A 21,541-nucleotide genomic window follows, 5' to 3' on the forward strand; every position below is an offset into this window, starting at 1 on the left:
TGGTGGGAAGGAGGAGGAGGTGGGTTTAGAGGAGAGGTGGATCATGTCAAAAGACCTGCCTAAACTGGGAAATTGCTCTCCAGCATGGGGCAATCATGGGTATTGTGAAGAAGTACCCTGGCTTCAAAAGAACCTGTGATAAAAGGCCTGCTCTTTGCTGATAGCTCGACACCAAGTGGTACCATAATGCCATGAAAATATGTTGTTAGCAGGAGGAAGAGAGCAGTTTTCTAGCAGGAAGCCAACAAAACCTGCTGTCCTGGGGCTTTGTAACTTGGTGGTATCTGTTGATGTCTCCTCATCCAAACAGCTCCTGAGGTTTGGGGTCCCTTTCTCCCTTAAATATAGACTCTGCACTTGAGCCACTTGAGCCATAAGGGCTGAGCACATGTAACTGCTTCACCTCAAAAGCTGCTAAGCTGTGGAGCTCTGCCTGCCTTTTCATGGCTGTCTATAAGAATATAACTACATAATGAGACCTCTGCTGCCTTTAACTTGGTCAGCAGGTGGGAGATGACAAACAAGGGAGGAATTTTTTAAAGCATGAGTGCTGATTTAGAAATAAAATGTCAGGAAACTGATGGAAACCAGGACAGCGAGAGATTTTGGCAAGCAGCTGTATGATATCCCTGCAGCAGAGGGTTACTCAGGGGAATCACGTTGATTCATCCAGTGCCTGCCTTGGCTGAGTGGCCAGCAGTGAGATCAAATGATGTGACTTGGCACAGAGACACTGCAGGCCTTTGCTCTCCAGGCCACCGTGTCAAGTGCTCGCTGTGCCCAAAGCTGCACCTCTGCTCAGTGATGAGGCAGCTCCTGCTGGAGCGTGGCAGGATCCCTGCCTAAGACCCTGCCGGCAAGTCATGGATCTTATCACAAAACATGGAGAACAGGTAGGACTATCCCCCCCCATCCCCACAGCAGAAGCAGGCTGTGGAGAACAGGTAGGACTATCCCCCCCATCCCCACAGCAGAAGCAGGCTGTGCCATTGGGGTGTTTCTGCTGGAGGGAGCTGCAGGGGAGACTATTTACAAAGCAGGCAAGACTGGGAATTACCTGCTCTCCAAGTGCAAGGGCTGAGCCAACACCTTCTGAAACTCAGCGTGGTAACTCCCCACACTGGCAAGTGTGTTCAGTTTACAGTTAGGTTGCATCTTAACAATTAAAAAAGACAGCTGATTCTCCTATTTCCTTTGCTGATGTAAATTAGGAACAAGTTACCAGAGCTAATGTAGCTCCAGTGGTGTGAGCAGAGTGAGCACGGTATGTGTGCTGTCTCTGCTCATTAGCCTCTCTTCTTGCCTAAAGGACTTTCTTGTTCTTATTTGTTATTGCTTACTTTGCTCATTGTGCAGAGGATTTGCAGGCTGTTGCTTTTGTGTAAGTAGCATATTTGCTTGCATGAGCTGAGGTAAACACTGGCTTACTTCAAATGCTAAATTTGAACCTCAAAGTTGTATTGCTTTAGAAAGAAAAAAAAAGCACATTAGCTCTAATGTTTTAGCTCTGATATTCCTCTGAAAAAAGATTTCTTTTAACCTACCCTTTCTGTTCAAAACTTTCCAAAAAGTCAATGGGAACTTTGAGGAGTGAAATTCTTCTGACAATCACATAGATAACCAGCTCTCCTGGCTGAGCTCAATGAGGCCAATTGCCTTTTCACAGCTGGCAGGAAGGAGATGGGAGCCTTCCTGGGCTGCTGATAAATACAACGTGGAGCAAAGGGTGAATGACCACTGAACTTGGATCAGCAGAGGGGAAAGGACCTGGCTGAGGTGCTTGTGCTGATGGGATGGCAGAGAAGGGCTGAAACAGAGGAAAAGGGGTGAGTACTCCATTGATTTTTTTTTTTATTTTTTTTACTGTTTACTGCTGGGTTTGCAGTCTGTTTGGAAGCAGGGAAGGCAGTGGCTTCTGTCTGCAAAATACCAGCTCAGGCAGAAAGCTGCCTTACAGTCTGTGTGATCCCGTGAGGTTACTGCTCAGTGCTGAGGCTTTTTGGTGATTTTTGTGTAGTGTGCTCAGCCCAGAGGGCTCTTCTCTGTGTGCCCTTCCCAGGGGCTCCCTGGTGAGGGCTCTGCAGCGTTGGGGTGTGGGTGAGCTGAACTCGTGTGTTCGGCTTCAGCTCACATTCACCACTGACCTAGAAAAGCGTCTGGCACTGCACGGCCACAGCAGGACAGGAAACAACTCGGGGGCAGAGAAAAGAACCAGCAATTACACACTCCTGGAGCCTATTACCATATTATCTATTTCGTTATCCTATCTTCTGTTTTCTGCACTTTAAGTTAATTGCTTATAAAGGGCGGTGTTCTTTGCAACATTTTGATTGCTGTTAATGCCACCAATACTCAAAGCTGTCTGGTTTATTGGTTTATTATGCCTGTTATAACTGGTGGTGTGCTGGACATCCAGCCAATCAATGGCAGCATCCCTCTCCTGTCAAACTTCTTTATTAGCATCTCTGTTGTCATAGCTCACAGTCCAAAGATCGACTTCTCTGACTTAATTGCTTCTTGCAGAAAATGTCTCAATTCAGAATGAGAACAGGTGGATCTAATCATGGGCCTTATTTTCCAATACTTGGTTTTGGCAAAATCTAGACATGACTAAAGATCTGTGTAAGAGTGTCTCTCTAAAGAAAACTGAAAAAGCAAATCAAGTAAAATTCACAATGTCTAGTGCTGTTATATAAATATTTAGTCAAGCATGGAACCTAAATCACAGAATCATTTAGGTTGGAAAAGACCCCCAAGACCATCGAGTCCAGCTAGAGAATCAGTCCCAAAATCTTTTATGCACATTATCTTCCTAGACACTCACTTGGCTTTGCAGTCCTATGTGTGTGATGAGAGAGGATGCTTTTAAACTGAGTTACCTGTATTGGCTTTACAGCCCTTCACAGTCCTGTAGATCCACTTGGCAAAGTTTGTTTTAGAAAAAATTGTCTCCGTGCAGTCTAGATGTTCAGAATACCAAACATAACTTTTTAAATTTTTTTTTTTTTTGACACACTGTTTTTTTCCCCGTGAAACCAGTTTGATTACTTAGGTCCTTAAAGTTCAGCACACATTCAGGTGATGTACTGCTTTGGAGTACCTAAATTTCTGTATATATTAAAAGTACTCCACCCCTCTTAACTCATGATGTCCATATTTGAAAAAACATAAAATTTGCTCATTACTTGTTCTTCTGTTTCCCAACTCAATTCTTTCAGTCATAAATGAAAAATAACCACATTATGTAGGTTTTTCTGTTTAGGCTTTTTATAAAATTTAGAAATATAAAATGTGTAACAAGTACCAATTTATTTTCACTTTATAGCTTTACATTTTTTATCACACTCACAGGATGCGTAACACAAAAACAGGAGCCAGATCATTTCAAGAGCTAACAAAACACAAACACAAACTACAAATGAGAGTACATTTGTCTAGAAAGCCTTTTTCTTTCTTCATTTCTTAGATTTGACAGCTGCCCTCTCTGAATGACATTTTGACTATTGTGGTTTTAAAAAGAAGGTACTGAAGTGTTGTTTTCTTGAGCCACAACATATAATTATGGAAGAAAAAGATCCTGCACAAAGAGTGCACTTCCTCAGATCAACGTGAGCAGTATCTGCTCTCAAACTTCATTATGAGAATGCCAAATGTTCTCTCCATAGCAGAGCCCATGGCAGTAGGAGCTTTATTGTAGTTTCCCTTAGCAAGTGTTGATGGATTTATGGGGGGCTTCATTAAATATAGGCTTAAAGGATATCCGCTATCGCCCACTTGTCAAAAGGAGAAATAATATCAAAGCCATGCGTGCAGATCAGAGCTGCAGGTGTTAACAGTGCATGATAATCTGGGAGTGTTTAACTCCCCAATTAATTGCAGTGGTCTTGTCTGAGCCCAGACGTTTAAAAGATAAATTTAAAAGATGAATGCACCTCGTGTAGGCTGGGGGCACATGTACAATGATACCACACTGCTAATGGTTCGTGTTTCAGCGTCCCACTTTGTGTTTCTTTGCTCTGAAATGCTCCTTTCCCAGCGCCGGCTGCATGTGCGTGTGGAGCTGAGCCTTGGGAACGGGCAGCTTTTGCATGTTTGCTCTGATTTTGAGGGATTGAATGTCACAGTCCAAGCTTGTTTCAGTACTGCTGCGAGCAGGAGTGATGTTTCAGCATGCCAAACCCACCTCTCTGCTGGTCACTGGTGGGAGGGAAGTCGGGAGCTTGGGAGATCCCGCAGTGTACGAGCTGTGCTGCACAGCTCCTGCAGGGCTGCAAGTCTGCAAACCCTTAGCAACCAAATCCCTGCTCCTGCCCACTGCCTTCCTTACAAATGGTGCAGCTGCAAACACAGCCCTGAAACAAAGCTCCAAATACTGTGTGCAATGGGCTACACTTTCAGACAAAGAGGGTGCACCCTGGTATTTGTAGAACGTGCACTTATGAAATCAGATAATAACAGGTACAAAGAATAATGGCACAACTCAGATTGCCTGTGGAATCATAAACATTTTGTTCAACCAGTTGCACACCTTTAATCTGAGCCAACTCCTTAGATGTCAGAATTATCTATAATTTGCTACTCATGCTTAGGGAAAAAAATGTGGTTCCAAAACTGAATTAATCTTTCAGCATATAAAATGTCAAACAGAATATCATTATTATGACCTTCCTCTGTGTTCATCAAGGAAAAAATCCCAAAACTAGAGTCCTATTCATAAAAAGCTCAATTATTTATTTAGTAGCACAGCTATAATGGAAGAAAATTTATAGCACATTGTGCTAAATAGGTAATGAGCACAATTTGCAAGTGCATTGTCAAAACCACCCATCCATTGTTTGAATGGGAAACTGGCACGAGGACTTGCTCCTTGGAGGAATATGGGCACACCCCCAAAATACAGTTTATTTACATGTTCTTTAATCAGTGGAGCTTAGAGACCTGGATGCATTTGAGGATCAGCGAAAGCCACTGGAAGGCATCACCTGTGGGTGAGGAGCTGCTGTCATGGGCACAGAGGAGGAGACAAAGCCATGGGGACAAGGAGGTGGCAGAGCTCTGTACCACAGAGGTACAGTGGAGAACTGGAGGAGAAAGACAAAAGATAAGGCTGAAAAGGCTTCCAAAACCACCGGGAAACATGATGGTACAGGGCCATGGACATAGAAATTTCTGTTTGATTTAGACACACCCTGGAGCCAGTTTTATTCATAGGCTGTGCTTTGCCAGATTGAGCTTCACCTTGTCATTGTGAGCTTGAATGTCAGATCAGGAGAGACTGAAGATCATTCAGTGCATAAAACATAAGTCTACTGGCAAAGCAAGTGCTTGTGCTGCCTGCCCTGGGAAAAGAGGTTAAATCATCCCAATCAACAACTTGGTAGATTTATACAACCCTTCCCATTAAAAATGAGAGCTCAACCTCAATAACCAGTTTCTGGGTTTGAAATGGGATTTACAATGTGCAGAGGTGAGAACACTGACAGCATTTGATGAACTCTCCCTACAGGACAACCTCAGAGGAGGCCAAGTGGTCCAGAACTGGTTGTGAGACAAATCACTTGGCGGGGATGAGGGGGAGCAGGGAGGGGTATAAAACTGCTTGCTGTGCTGTTAATTTAATCATCTGGGGGGGGGGGGGAAGTCCTGGGAGAAAAAAATCAAAACATAGATAATGATTTAAAATGATGGAAAATAATTGAGCTCCTTTTAATTAGCAGTGATGCAGTATGAATTTTGCAGCTTGCAGGGCTCCTTTGTGAGCCTCAAGTTATGTGCTTGCAAAATTAAAGCATCAGAACAATCCAGTGGCATCAGAAAAACCAAAATAGGTTTTATTTCACTTGATTTAACAAATCTAACTTCCCAGTTCTAGGCTAGAGGTTTTCCCTTGGGCATTCCTTCTCGACAGGCAAATGAAAATCAAAGGCTTGGAAAGCAGGAGAGCTTGTACCTGCTGTGAGTGGTGAAATCACAAGTGGAATCTTTACAGCAAAGCTAATGTTATGCCAAAAATACATCAAGGAGTGGGTTTAGCCCATTGGGTTACAGTCTAGTCTAGATCCTTCACAGTGATTTTCTAACTAAAAATCCAAAGTGTTTCAATACAAGGCAGAAAATTAGAATGCCTGTAAGGGAGGCTTTGGAAGTTTGTTTGGCTCCTCAGGTGCTGTTAGTAAGTCTGCAGGCTGCAGTGCATCCCTTTGCTCTTCTTTTAGGATTCCTGGGACTGAGTCAGTCAGCTGTTTGTCCTCCCACGTTCTTGGATGTTGGAGTTGGGCCATGTGCAGAAATGACAGGGAGGAAATTTAGCTGCTCCATGTAGGATGTCATTAATTTCTGTCTGATCACAAAGTTATCAAGGGCCAAAATGTGGTGCTTAAAAGAATGATGGATGTTTTAAAATCCAATGCCATTTTCACCTCAAAGCAAATAACAGTGGCATTTGATAAGTTTTATTTTAACCAAGGCTGAAGGCTAGGATTGGCATTTCAGCCAGGTACAGTGTCAGGCCAGTAGTTTTGTGGCAATGGTGTGAATAGTTTGGGTCAAGTACAATGTCCTGTTTAGGTTCTTCAGTTGCTCCTTTTATTAAATCAACATTTCCAGCGAATTCTATCATCCTATCTTTTCTTTCATATGAAAAAAATATTTCAGATGGTGAATATGAGAAAAAATGGAGCAAATATGTTTCATGAGCTGAAGTGTTTGTGGGAGGAGAAGGGATTTCTGTTTCTACTTCAGTTGTCCCCATGAGGGGATAAGAACAGTAGATTGAGAAATAAGAAATTAAAACATGGTATTACTTAATTGAAATACAGCCTAACAGTCAGTACTACAAACAGTTTTGTAATAAGACAGCACTAGTTAGGATGGCATTGGAAATATCTGCCTGAACAGTCTCAGTGCTGGTGCCTGAAGCTGGTGTAACTTTTCATTACATTGCTGAAATGTCCTCATTACAAAATGTTGGGATGACTCTGCTTCAACTGTAAGGGAAAATTAAATGACAATTGCTGGTGTAATGCACAGTGTAACCTGAGCTAGAGCATAGTGAGGGCTGGAAAGAAAAAAGCTGCCCAGAAACTCTGATGTGACTCACTCTTCTTTGCTCCTGTTTTTTTGCATATGTTATTTTGAGTTATTTTTTTAATAGTCTTCATCTTTCACTGGGAAAGTACTATTAACTATATTTAAGATTACCTTGAGCTCATTTTAAGATATATGCAAACATCCCTCATCTTAAAGAAACCCGGTCAGTTTGGTATATGCTACTTTTTAGTATGTCAAAAAAAAAAACCAAACAAAAAAAAAGATGATTTTGAACTTACTTACACTTGGTCTTACCTACTCATCCTCTGCTGTTGGTTATTGTGCTTGTGGTGTTATAGTTCTGCAGAGCCTTGAGGTTATTTGTTAAATGAAGGGTTTGCAGCCTGTTTGTAAAGGGATGAGGAATAAGCTGCCCATGCACTAGAAAGAGGTTCAGATTTTTTGGTGACTGCAGTGTGAGATGCTGAGCTGGATGTGCAGATCTGACTATTTCATACGATCGTTACCTGCACTGGGCATTTCCTCCATCTGTAGGGGTGCACCAGGGTAAATTTGGGTCATTTCAAGCAGGAAGAAGCTTCTCTGGCACGAGTGACAGCCCCCAGCGTGTTTCTGCCCTCACTGCCGAGGCTGTGCAGGTGGTGAGAGCAAACTTGGATGGGTGATGCCCACAGGGCTGGAGCCTCTGCCCAAAGCACCTGCAACAGCCACCTCCACAACTACTGCTCGGTGCAGGCAGGGCTCCAGGAAAGGTCTGCCACCCCCATTGTGATTCCCCTCAAGGCAAATCCACCTGAAGAAGCCTTGGATCCAAGCCCATGCCCTCCCAAGGCTGCAGGACTCTCACTAGTGCTGTCTGGCTGTTCCCAGGCTGTGCTCAGCATCCAGCTCCTAATGGGATTTGATTGGAATAAATAAATAAATCGAGGAGCTCTTCCAGACAGATGTTTTCTGTAAAACCAGCCCTTTTTGCAGAGCTGATGTAGAGCACAGCCACAAAGAGAGGAAAGTGTTAGAGGGGAACGTGAGGAAGTGATTTGCAAGGGGTGGGGGCTGGTACCCATGGACCTGCTGTGACACTGTGACACAGGGCCATCGCCTCACCAGTTACACAGTTGGAAGCAATTTTTTCTTTGTTACTGTTGCTGAAATTTTTTCAGTCACTTGGTGGTTTTCTCCACTGACAGGGTTCTGGTGGCTGAGCAGATACCATTACCCTGTTAGACTTCCCTATTTGTGGTTTTCTAGATGTCTTTAGCATTCCACATTGTAAGAAGGATGTGTTATATGAATATTTGTCTTGACCAATTTTTTTCCTGATAGTATCACTAGGAGAATGTAATTCATTTGAGCAGGACCGTTGCAGAACCAGTTTCTCATCTGCCCTATGAAATATGTCTCTGCCACTGGGAATTTTGTTTTTCATGTTTGGAAGAGTGAATAAGGTCAACAGCACAAAAGGTAATGGGTTGGATATGAGAGGTGTGCAGCGCCTAAAAGATTCTTTTGATTTCTTGTTTATGGCAAAGAAGAACATGAAGATATGGAGATGGCGGGAGGAAGATGCGGTGGAGGTAGAAGAGCTGGAGTGAAGTGAGATGAATGGATGGAGAAAGTGAAACAGGTGTCAAAGGCATGTAGGGCAGAGTTTTGCTGGGGCAGGAATGTGAAGCAACCATGAAGAAAATATCATGTTGGCATCCAGGACCCTGTCTGATAAAATACAAAGCACATATTTCAGCTTCTGTACCCCAGTGCTTTTTTTGAATCTGACTTGTATATTTAGATTTAATAAAGATTTAGTCACCATGAATGTAAAGAGATGCTTAAAGTCATAAATAGGCTGGAGCAATTTGTGCCTAGATTGGCAGAGGAAATCTGAATTGGGATCCAGAAATAAGTGTTGCCAGGAGCAGGTGAAGGTCGCTGAGCAAGAAGGGTGTGAGGAGCAGTAGCACCATAAAGCACAGTCCTGTAACACGAGTGGAGGGATGGTATAAAGAAGGGGAGATCAAGCTTGGAGCCCGTGCTGGCTGCGCAAGGCTGAGGACACACGGGATGTGCAGCGGGCCCTTCCCCTGAGATGAAAGCGAGGAGGCCTCAGGTGCGGAGCTGCCGGGCACAGCTGGGCAGCGGAGCCGGTGCGGGAGAGCCGGGTCCTGAGAGGTGGTGAGAAATGGAGATGGGGTGCGAGGAGATGGGGCAGGATGAGGCGAAGCGCCCCAGGTGTGGGGTTGGGGCAGAGCAGGTGCCGGCCGAGGGGAGGGGTGGGGAAGGGAGGGGAGGGCAGGGCAGGGCAGGGCTGGATTGGGCTGGGCTGGGCAGGGTAGGGCCGGGCTGGGCTGAGCTGGGCAGGATTGCCCGGACCAGGGCGGAGCGGACCCTAGTCCGCGGGGCCGAATAGGACCGGGCGCTCCGGGACAGGCGGACGGAGGGACAGTCGTGACCCGCAGCCCGGTACCCCCGGAGGTGACACCCGGCCCCGGTGCCCGGCGCGGAGGGCGGGGCGGGCGCGGCACCTGCGTGCTGGGAGCGGCGGCGCCGGGCGGCCCCTCGGCGCTGCCGCCAGACGGCGGCGGGCCCGGCTCGGCGCTGCTGGGAGCGCATCCCGCCCGCTCCGCTCCGCCCCGGCACCGCGGCCATGACCGACAACATCCCGCTGCAGCCCGTCCGCCAGAAGAAGCGCATGGACAGCAAACACCGCGGCGGGTGAGCCGAGCCGGGGGCACCGGGGGGTTGGTGCTGCGGGGGCGGGCGGCGCGACCCCCGGGGCGGCGGCGGCGGGGCCGCGCTCGGGAGCCTTTGCGGGATGCGCGGGGCGGGCGGGGCGCGGGGGCGGCCGCGCTGCGAGCCCGGGGAGGAGGAGGAGGAGGAGGAAGGGGAGGCAGGCAGGCAGGCAGGCAGGCAGGCGGGTGCTGACAGGTTGCTCCTGACGCCATTCCCTGGCACGCCCGGGCGCAGAGCAGGATCCTGCGGGGCGGCGCTGGCCGGGGCTGCGGGGAGCGGGGACAGCCCCCGGCAGCCCCTCGCGGGGGACAGGGCGGCCCGGCCGGCCCGCAGCGCACCCGCAGCCCCGCACAGCCCGCGGACAAAGCCCTGCCCGGGTGGCAGCCGCGGGTCGCGGCCAAGGGGGGCACCCGCCCTGCCCGAGTCCTGCTTGTCATCCATCCCCGCTGCGCGCATGGCTCGAGGCTGGAGAATCCCTCGGCCTTGGACCATAGATGGTGTGTGTGGCTCTGTAACAAAGGCCCTGCCTAGAAGCTCTGATTAATTGTATCAGTCACAGCGATACAATATCCTTGGTGTGCGATGTTGCAACATCCTGAGTGTGGGATGCGTTCCTGAAGGAGATATACGTATATATTTGTACTGGTATTCCCCTGCAGAAAGTTAAATAAGAAAAACGGTCTTTTAATACTATTTCGTTATGAAATTGCACCACTATGCAGACAGGTTGGGTTGCACACAGTGGGATGTACAGTATCCAAGTTACCTGGCTGTCAATTATTGTAGCATTTCATTTGTCCCTAGATAATTTGTTTGTTTTTTTTTTTTTTTTAAACGGGGTGATTGGTATTAGCAAAATAAACCAAAATGTCTAAGGAAATCCTCACTGTTAGAACAAGGGTAAATATTTACATTTTCCGTGTTTGTTATGGTTTTGGTTGGTAGTTTCCATTCAGATTCCTGTAACTGAAATTGTCATATGTAGTTTATTCAGTATTAGGATTATTCCTTGATATCAGCATTGTTTCTGTAACTGATGTAGCAGTGCCAGTTGAGCTGGAGGAGTCTGTGATGCAGCAAGTAATTCCCCAGTGCCTGTGTCACATGCATCACCGAGCAAGTACCACAAGGTGCAGCCACCATGGCATTACATTTGGTGACGTGATTGAAGGGATCAGGGAGAGGTGAAGGCCTGAGAAATTTCTCAAAGCTTCTTGAATGATTTCTTTTCCAGAATTTCTCTTAATCTCCACCAAGACCCTCTTGGGTGTTACGATGTGGTTAGTACTGTCTGACAGAGATTGCCCTCATCTAACCTAAGCTATGGTTTGTTGGACTCTACCTGATTAGCAATCACAGAGATGGTTGCCAGTGTTAGTGAAGAATTCTGGCAGCATGTGAAGGAAGATTGCCTAGGATTTTTCTCCATAGCAGTTGAAATAACTTGGATTTGGGGGGGTTCTGTTTAGTGTGGTGACTGTTGGGGATGGGACTTGTCATATGTGAGGAACCCTTGTTTTACTGATGAGTAGCCTGTGACCTGTGAGTAGTTTGGTCAAATGATAGTGTGGATAAGAAAGCATTGAAGTCAAGCAAATCCAAACCAGTACTATACACCAAAGAAGAGATCAGCCAGCAGCAGGGTCCCTGGTGACACATCCAGAACAGAGTCCTGGGAATTCTAAGCCATAATCATGACCCCGTTTTTTCTGTTCCCTCTGAAGAAAAACACAAACAAAAGCCATCCAAGTTATGTTCCTTGCTACATATGAAAACTCAGGGATAAGCAAATCTTGAAAGGCTTCACTTTAGCATAGCCTTAACTGATTTCTGCTGTGGAGGTTTTCCTCCCACCAGTGGGCCAACTTCTCAGGCAGGGATTTTTGTCACTGTGGTCTTCTGGAATGGGGAGCAAATTTCTGGGCACATACTGAATGACTTTGTAGACATCTTCGCTTCTGTTAACGTAGTAATGAGAAATGCCCAATTTTCCTGTAGAGCAGGTGTCATCCAGCAAGGCTTTCATTACCCTCAGTCTTTCACATACTTTGAAGAGAAGCCAGGGAGGAACTCGCTCAGTAGCCTTGCAGAGATAAGTGATGGCTCACAAGGCTGAGGTTTGTGTCACAGAGAAGCCATGTGCTTAATGAACCGAGTGGGAGCAGCGGTTATCTGTTCCTGAGCTTGACTTCAGTGTGGCTCTTCCGTGCTTCAAATAAAGGCTAAGCTCCAAATTCTGCAGCTGCGTGCCTTAGATTCAGCCATGTTCTCCCAAATGCTTTGCAGCACTCTGGAAACCACTGTGAGCTATGTGCCAGGAGGGAAGGATGGCATTAATTGCAGGGGGACTGTTGCTGGGATGGCAAATGATCCTGAGCTTCCCAGGGGCCGAGTTCTGCCAGGAAGGGAGCTACAAGTTCCTGGAGAACCCCAGGTGCCCCGTTCAGCGCATGACACAAGTTTTTCCCTAAATAGCTCATGGTGTCAGTCCACAATCCTGCAAGGCTTTTTTTGAAACCAGCAAACTGCTGTGCTCTTGCTGCTGCTACGATGTAAAAGGCCTTGATCCAGAAATGTGGAGGGGAGGATGGGGAATGAGACAGGGAAGGAGGAGCTCTACAGTAACGCTCCACGAGGCCATTCCGTTGTACATGCCTGTGTACTCTGGCTCTATTTAAAATGGCAAATTCCATTTCAAAGTCAACAGAGAGAGATGGGAGCTCCTGCCCTCCATCTGCCTGCGTGTGGGTGTGCCTTGGCACGTGCAGAGCTGGGCTGCTTTCCCACAGCCGAGCTGTTTTGCTGGATGGCAGGGGTGGGCTGCAGCAATAGCAGCTCTCCTGGCCCCTTCCTGAGCCACTGCAGCTGTGCCAGTGCACGGTCTGAGATGGAAATGTTCAGAATGTTTCATGTGGAGGTGCATAAAAAGGCTAGGGAGTTGTGCCTTTATCCATGAAAAATTCATTATATGCTTTGGAAATAATGTCATGTGGGGAGGTTGGTTTGTATGTTAAGGGTGCCAAGGACTTACTAGCACAGCCTGTGGGGGTCACAGAAACATCATCTGAGAAACGTGCCTGTTTTAGAAGTGACTAAATATGTCAATGAACTTCAGCACTAATTTGACAAATACTACTCCTATATTAGACAAATGTGGCACTTTTTTTTCATTAGGGTTGTTTTGCATGAAAAATGCTTATGAAAGCATTTTTCACTTGATCTTCAAATACTTCTCCATCAAACATGCTGCTTTTATAAATAAAACCTGCTTCTTGGTAATGGCTGTTCATCTGGCATCTGACATTCAATCTGTCATATTGCTGCTTCCTACATCATCACTAAGGATGCATTTTTGTAAGCAAATACAATCCCAAGTGAAGTACAGAGCAGACCTGTTCTTTAGCACCTCCCATTCATTTAGATCCCCATGCAGATTAAGGAACACATCATTTGTAGGACTCAAAGTTTCAGATACAGTTCACATCTAACAAAATGCTTTTCAGTGGTTGTGACTTTATTTGGAGATTTGTGAGCTTGTTTCTTCTTTAATTTTGCCAAGTTATGATTTAAAATGTGAATTGCACAGTGCTGTATAAGCTGCCCTGTGTAAGCTGTCTTCATGTATTTTTCATGTTCTTTCTGGAAGGTGATAATTTTTAAAAGTTCATGGTTTACCCTGACTTGCTAGTTTATTATACTTCAGGGGTTATTGCAGTAACTGTTAGTCAATGCTTCAGTTGCAAAATGGAGAAGGAGAAATGTTTAGGAATGTGTATTCATTCCTAAACTTTTTTAGAAAACTGCTCAGAATTCTGTAACTTTGTGATTCCTGTTCCTGGAAAATGTGTATTAATTTTATCAGCATTTCTAAGCAGTGATGTAAACTTTCAGCTGTTTTTCCAGACAGTCTTTCTCTTTCAAAGATGTTGTCTTCTGATTTCTTGATGACAAGTGTTTTATTATTCCTAATAATGCCAATAGTTCTCTGCCAGAAACTTCCTCCTCTGGCACTGCCCTTGCCCTGAGCAGAAAACTTTGGAGTAATGTGATGGCCTGAGCATCTGGGTCTCTGAGCTTGGTACTTAAAAACAGGGGTAGTATCCAAAGAAGCAGTAGATCACAGAACTACACATAGCATGTAAAATTCTTTCAGGGAGGAACAAGTAAACTTGAAAAAGGACTTTTAATTTAATGAGCACAAGGCTAATCTGAAAACACTTTTGTATGTGCTCGGAGTACTTTGATTGTAGTATCCAACTAAATGGGTTTGTCAGAATGGTAGGGGGTTTTTTTGAGGTTAAGATTATTCAATTTTAAGAGGAGAAAGGGAAGAGTGTCTGAAATGTTCCTTGTTAGGTTCACCACCCATCTTTCTGCTTCTTCTTTCCCTTCTGCTCTCAGTATGAACTGTGTTTTGTCCCTCCATCATGTGGGTCTCCCATGTTGGATATTAAGCAGTAAATGTGCTTGTGGAGATTGGTGTTTGCTCGCATTGCAGCATCATCAGGTGTTAGACAGGAAGGGCTCAGGCAGTGGGACTGTCCTGCCAGCACATGAACCTGCCCTAAGTCTGTGAAAACACGATCTGCCACTGCAGCAGCTTCTTTTTGTGCAAAGTGCTTTCTAAGGCTCACAGATGTCATATAGAGGATCTTAAAGCAGAAATGAGGAGCTTATTAATGTGTTCTTCCCCAGTGAAGTTTAAGACATCATTGAGAAGTTAAAAAAAGGTAAAAATTATGGCAAGTGAATATCTTTGGAAGGAGTGATAAACATCTGCCTGTAAGAATGAGTGCATGGTTCTGTGCTTGAGAAATATCTGTGTTTTGACCAAAAGTTCATTTTCCATCTTATTTCAGCAGGCCACGGGCTGGCACTTGAGGAATGAGTGCATGAGATAACATTCCTGCTGGTACAGGGTTTGGGTGGTGGGTTTCTGCCCTGAGACCACCCAGCAAAACACAGGAGGGAAAAACAAGCTCATAGAATAGGTGAGAGTTAAATGCCAGCGCTGGGGTTTACCAGGTGCCTTCCTAAGAAAAATTCTTTGAATGACTGTGGGGTAAAAGTCAACATTTGCCAAGATTGTCAGGCACTGGTGCCCGAGTTCCTGGCTGAGGCTGCAGCTCTGGAGGAGGCTCCCAGCCCATGACGTGATGGGATTCCTGAGCGCTGATGAACCTCCCCAGTCAGTGTTGCAACGTGTGACTCTGGGAGTGCTGGTTGTAGTATTGTGTTCGTTGTTGGACTTCTTTTTTTTTTTTTAATGAAATGCTTTACATAGAAATCTCGTGCTGAAAGGCAGTGTAGGAGAGTTCATAGTAAAAATGCTGGATATTCCTTACTTGAGTGTTGATAATACTGATATTTGCCTTCAAAACTTGCTGGGCAGGAAGTTTTTCTTTTGTTTGTTCTAATTAGGTTTTCAGTTTGCTTTCCCTGTAATTCAGGAGGTTGCAAAAACTGTGACTTGAGCCAGGCAGGAGCTTCAGAAATGTGTTATTTTTACATAGCAGATTCTCCCATGCCCTTTCTTGCTTTTACTTGGAGCTGCATTATTTTCAGGTTGTTTCTTACACCTTATAGTAACACAGCATTTGTAAATTAAAATTCTTACAGCAAAGAGGATCTTTGTGGTGCGAATGACACGAGAGGTACTTTTATTGCAGAAATCAAATTTTGGGTAATTTCACTTTTGTGCAGTTGCCTTCTGCTTCCCTGCCTTTGTAAGTGCTCTCAGTTTTGGGGGATGCTGTTTTATTTAGAACCGCACCAGTGGTTTTTTATTTAGAACCACACCAGAATTTTGCAGTGCTAGATGTTAGCATTCACAGAGTAGTGAATTTCTAGTAATTTCAAAACCAAAAGACTAAAAACAATGTAATGGTATGTAAACAGCTGGTCAGAGCACACTCTTCTTGAGGTAAAATATTTTGATTACTTTGCAGGGGGTTTGTTTGCCTTTTACATCAGTGAAGAAAACACACTGATAAGTCATTGAACTATTAAATAAGTCTGAAAGTCTGCTTTGGACATTTAGGTATTGGTTTGAAGATGTACTCAGGTATTTGGAAAGTTCTTTGGAGCATGCGGGTGAATTTTATTTTGTAAAAAAATATTGCCAGGACAAGTAAAAATTATATTAAATTGACAGTAGTCCCCTCTTTTAGCCTTACTTATCCTATTGCAAATATTATGATATAGGTGCGTGGGTGTTTTTGCTGTTGAGTACAATCCCTATAAGAGGCCCAACCTAAAAAATAAACAAAGGTAGCTGGTTTCAGATGTCTGATTACAAGGACTGACTGATTCTGTAAATGCAAAGCACATTGTGATGAAATGGGGTGTGTGGACACCAGATTTGGTCCCTTGGGCAAAGCCTCTTTTTTGGAGCCTTTTCTTCATTGTGAAAGAAGGAAGACCACTTTTTTCCCCCCTCTTTTCTTTCTTTTTTCTTTTCTATAGAGCATATCTGTTTCCTGCTGTGATCCAAATACCACCATTTCCACTATTTTCTGTTAAAATATATTTGGGATGCTATTGAATATTTGTCTTAGGTCTTCATCTGCAAACACAAAGGAAAACTGTAATTAAAAGGTATCAAGCTAATAAAATACACTTCTGTAGTAGAGTTTATGAATTTGAGTGTTTAACACCAGCTTTGCTGTTTGTCTCATGTTGGTAACAAGCTGCCTTTCAGATGTGGGCTTGTACACAAATGTGTGGGGAAAAAAGACCTGTTAGTTGGTTTCTCTTAACAAGCAAAAATAGTTTGTAGAGTTGACAAAAACTGAGATTTTCAGGGGCAAACATAACTTTTTGGATGCTACTACCTTGGGAATAGTCAAATATGAAAGTCTATTGGCTTAGAAACATTACAAATTCAGAATAACAGGTAATATCCCTGTACAGAGGAAAGCAGAGATGACAGTGGTGCTGCAAGTCTGTAGGATGTCAGATACCTCTTGTATATACCTGAACATTAAAACATCTCCGATTATTTTATTCCACTAATTTGATTTAGGTGTTCCCTGCTATCAGGGTTTGAACTGTTGGCCTTCCCCACTGTGTTTGTTTCTCTGATTTTCCTGCATTCTCCTAATTTTCTCCTTTTCAGCAAATGCAGGTCAGAGCTGGCAACAGCAGTGGTGTTGGTAGAACTGAGCTGTACCCTGTCAGTGCTACCTGGTGTGGGTGAAAGCAGTAGGATCATTATTGAAACTGGGAGACCTTACACATCCTCTGGTTTTGGAATGGAGGGTTTGACTTAACCTGGAGGTGTAGGAGGCTGTTGGGAACCATCCAAAACTTGTGATTTCGTGTTCCTTCAGTGCCAACATGGGAGTGCTGTGTAACGTTCTGCTGTCTTGTCAGCATTTTGTTCTCAAAGCTTTTTTGAGCAAGAAAACCACTTTTCCTGTGTTTGGGTGGCATTTCTACACTTAGGGCTCAGGTTGTGCTTGAGTACAGACTAGAGAAAATCCACCTTGCCAGGGCTCATCTGTCACTCTTCATGAAATAGAATAATGACTAAGTAATTTGATTATGCAAAAATTCTTTTATCTAGTATTAAAAGCTCATGAGAAATTATCTTGCAAGCCAGCCTTGGGAAGTTAGTCTGTGTCTGCTCACGTAGCATGGGATCACATGATGACACCTGTTCTTTATTTCTGAAAGCAAAGTTGATTTTTACTCCCCTTCTGTACTGAGGGAACTGACTTAACTGATTATTTGCATCCAGCAGGGCATAAAACATTTTAAAAAACGTTTCTTTGTAGGAAACCACCTTCTGTGTGGCGAGTTGTGCACTCTGATCATGGTGCTGCGTGTATCTTCTGGCAAGACAGGGACTTCAAGAGCTGAACACTTTGTGTACTTCCTTAAATAGTTATTTCTTTGTTAGCTGTGCATTTAAGTGAACTTCTGTGGCAGAATGCTTGATTCAAGAACAGATCTTTGTGGTGCTTTCTGGAAGGATGTTTGTGAGAGCTCTGAAGCTTTTGGTTATCAATCCAGCTGATGCTGACTTTCCCAAATGTCAGTGAAATTCAATAGGGCTGTTTTTAAAGGAACAAGGAGGGTTGGGAAGAGATTGGTTTTCAGAAAGCAGCAGTGACAACAGGAAAATAACCCTTTTGGGGTTTGGGAGGATACAATGCTGTGATTTTGAACAGAGAGGCTTTTTCAAGGTACAAGGGGGATTTCTGATACATCTTTGCATCTTCCATGGAGGGATTGATGCTCTGTTTGATTCCTTGTCTGGAGTAAGGATTTGTAACATCACTAAAATTCACGTGAGCAGGGATTTCTTGCTGGCCCTTGTGCCAGGCTGAAGGTCCTGTGAGGCACCTGGAGCTGGTGGCAGGTGGGCTCCCACTTGTGGAAAGAAAAGGTCTGGGGTAAATGTGTGGTGACTCAGAGAAGTGTGTTAAAAATGAAGGAATGAATTAATTAATGTTCCTTCTACAGGTGTTGTGAGTGCTTAAGATGCTGTGGGAGGAGAGACCCGAGGCCTCGCACTGTTTGGCTTGGCCATCCCGAGAAGAGAGACCAGAGGTACCCTCGCAACGTGATCAACAATCAGAAATACAACTTTTTTACATTTCTCCCTGGGGTAAGTGTGAATAAAGTTGCTTTTCATCATCCCACCCTAATGCTTTCCCCACTTGCAGTGGTTTTACAGTAGACAGGTGCAGAACCTGGAGCTGGAGAAAATCATGTTTGGGTTGGGTTTGGTAGGCATCCTGCAAAGGCTGCCTTAGGGCAGACACTGATCTGTCCTGAGTGGCCAGGACTACTTTAAGACTGCCCCAAATTGGTGTTTAGTCACTGGAAGAGCATGCAAAAATGTTTCTGGTGGTTAGGTCAATATGCATAACATCTGAACTCCATTAATCTCCTCCATCCTCTTCTTTTCTCGTTTTTTTTAGGTGTTGTTTAACCAGTTCAAATACTTCTTCAACCTTTATTTCTTGCTTTTGGCCTGCTCTCAGTTCGTCGTTGAGATGAGGCTTGGTGCACTTTACACGTACTGGGTTCCTCTGGTAGGTCATTGAAGGTTTATTTATTCAAACAAGTTGAAGAAAAAAAGTTTTAAAGCCCATCCTGGGGTTTCTACATGTGTCTACATGTTTAAACACTGCAGAAACATTGTACCTTGCATTTCATTACTGTATTAATGAATTAGATCGTGCATTTAAACCCAGATGTGTGTGCTAGAAACCTTCAGTTTCCAACATCACCTCGCCCCCTTCTAAAAATGAAGAAGTTCCTTATTGACAGAGATAATCAATGCACAGTTGCAGTTTTCAACAATACAGGTTGAATAAAGTTCATTTTCTGTGATGGATTAGGAGAGTTTTAACTGTTTAGTGAGTCTGAGCTCAATAATGTCTAGTAAAAACAGGACTTTGTGATACTAACCCCATAAATAATTCGTTTGCATTAATTTAGTTACGTTTTATACAGTGAAGGGTGTGATGTGGGCATTTTCCTCCTGACAAATGGAAATGAAATGACCACTCATATCCACAGAAAAGTAGGACTGAAACCCTAATCAGGCAAACGTGTAATTATACCATGAGTAGTGCACATTAATATCTTTAGAGTGCTTATTTGTGCAGGTTGAGTGTGTGTGTACATACACAGGAAGGCACATGCATTCTCTATGTATCTGTATATATAAATTTCTGTGTCAATTTCTATATAAATAAGGATATAAAATAAAGAAAGGTGAGCTAACTTTGATGGCTCTGTGGTGGCAGGAGTACTGAGTTTTGAGGGATCCTGTCTTCCAGTGGACTCCTGTGTAACCCCTCTCAGTTACCTGTGAATTGAGATGAAATATGTTATTTACATTCTTCAGATAAACTTTACAAAAATTTGCTTGGGGGGAGAATCACGGTAAAAACTGAAAAACAACCGTGTTTTTTTAAGCAATGAGGTTTTTTTTAAGCAACTCTTGTTAGTTTGGTGTTGGGAGTCCTGCACAGCAGCACATACCACCGTGACGATTTAGGAAGATAAGACGGAATAAGGAAATGCAGATTGTTGGCATTGGCACTGACAAGTATCGCTCTTATTAGAGGCAGATGTGATTTTTCCTGACCTTTCCATCCATTCTGTGTCCCCCCTCCGTGCTCCTCGCAGGGGTTTGTGCTGGCTGTGACGGTGATCCGGGAGGCGGCGGAGGAGATCCGATGTTACATGCGGGACAAGGAAGTGAACTCGCAGATCTACAGCAAGCTCACAGCCAGAGGTCAGCCCGGCGGCTCCAGCACCCCCTGCGTCCTGCTGGCACTCAATCCAACACTGCTGGCAGGCAGAGCCAGGGCTCGGGGAGTGGGGATGGGGTTGTGGGCATGTGGTGGCCGCTGCAGAGCCCTCGGGGGTCCGGGTGCTTCTCCTGGATGGCTCCTCACCCTGCTGTGCTGGAGGCTGGGGTTTGCTGAGGGGTTTATGGGATCAGAGAATGGCCTGGGTTGGAAGGGACCTTAAAGATCATCTCATTCCACTCCCCTGCCATGGGCAGGGACACCTTCCACTAGCCCAGGTTGCTCCAAGCCCCGTCCAACCTGGCCTTGGACACTTCCAGGGATGAGACAGCCACAGCTTCTCTGGGCAACCTGTGCCAGGGCCTCCCCACCCTCACAGGGAACAATTTCTTCCTAATATCCAACCTAACCCTGCTCTCTGCCAGTGTGAAGCCATTCCCCCTTGTCCTCTCCCTCCAGGCCCTTGTAAATTGTCTCTCTCCATCTTTCCTGCTGGCACTGTAAGGCCACAATTAGGTCACCCTACAGCCTTCTCTGCTCCAGCCTGAACAATCCCAGTTGTCTCAGCCTTTCCTTATAGGAGAGGTGCTCCATATGTTTCCTAGAGACGTGCCCAGCTAATGCAAGGGGGTGTGTGTGTGATAATTGCTCAGGTAACTTCAGAGGATCATCCTGACACTTCAGCTGCACAGGAGGTGCAGCTTTGGTGGGTTGAGAGTTCACTGCAGCACCAGGCAGGGGTCACTTCAGAGCAGCTGATGGGATATTTTGAAACCCCAATTGCTCCTAACTCCAGTGTAGGCTAAAACATCTTTCCTGATTATTGTCCTTTCTTGGTGGATTGGAGTCACCAAAGAAAATGAAACTGGAGGTGGATGTTTCCAGAAGGGAAATGTGTTTTCCTTCCTGCAAAGCTGTGATGTAAGAGCTCTGTAATGTTGTGTGGATGAAGGGAGGGAGGGGCAAATACAGCAAACAGCATAGCAGGAAGAAAACAATAGGGCTGTAGTACATGAGACATGTTGTTTGGGGATTTTTAGGTTTTTTTGTTTTACTCAGTAAGAGAGAAAGATGTAAGAAGGATTTGCTATAAGCTTTCAATTCATATTTTTTGAGGGAAACCACAAATGTGTGCTTAAAAAAAGGGTCCAAATAGGCAGATCATTTACAAAAGGACTCTATTAGAAAAAATAAGTCTAGGTCTGTGAAATTGTCAGGAGATGGTTATGCAGAGGTAGAGTCAACAAATGAGGGTGAAGAGTGGGGACTCTTTCAGCACAGGTACCCCAAATCCTAGTGAAGTGCAGGTACTCTGTGTACTGAAGGATCTTGAGTGCACATGTTAAATTTAAGGTACTGACATGTTTCATCTCTTACTGAACTTAATAGTGGTTGAGTTTCATAGCTCTTTTTCTGGGTTATACCAGACAGGGGCTCAGATCATGTAAGTCCTTTGATAAAAAGGACTGTGTGATATATGTGTGTTTCTG

The 21,541-nt window shown here is 44.7% G+C and overlaps 1 protein-coding gene across 3 annotated transcripts in view; it reads left to right on the forward strand.

The window, feature by feature from the left end:
- The first annotated feature begins 1,773 nt into the window (after positions 1-1,773).
- ATP9A (ATPase phospholipid transporting 9A (putative)) overlaps positions 1,774-21,541 on the forward strand; it is a 63,775-nt gene continuing 44,007 nt past the window's right edge. The window contains exons 1-4 of one of the 3 annotated variants that reach the window (XM_064674193.1): positions 1,774-1,826; positions 18,247-18,391; positions 18,708-18,821; positions 19,927-20,035. In XM_064674193.1, the coding sequence (XP_064530263.1) occupies positions 1,789-1,826; positions 18,247-18,391; positions 18,708-18,821; positions 19,927-20,035 (406 nt within the window). In that variant the 5' untranslated portion in view covers positions 1,774-1,788. Of the gene's footprint in view, positions 1,827-9,118; positions 9,220-9,600; positions 9,760-18,246; positions 18,392-18,707; positions 18,822-19,926; positions 20,036-21,541 lie in introns of those variants that run through there. The other 2 variants (XM_064674191.1, XM_064674194.1) reach the window with 2 other exon arrangements.

The sequence above is a fragment of the Pseudopipra pipra genome, chromosome 17 (genome assembly GCF_036250125.1).
Source record: "Pseudopipra pipra isolate bDixPip1 chromosome 17, bDixPip1.hap1, whole genome shotgun sequence".
NCBI lineage: Eukaryota > Metazoa > Chordata > Aves > Passeriformes > Pipridae > Pseudopipra > Pseudopipra pipra.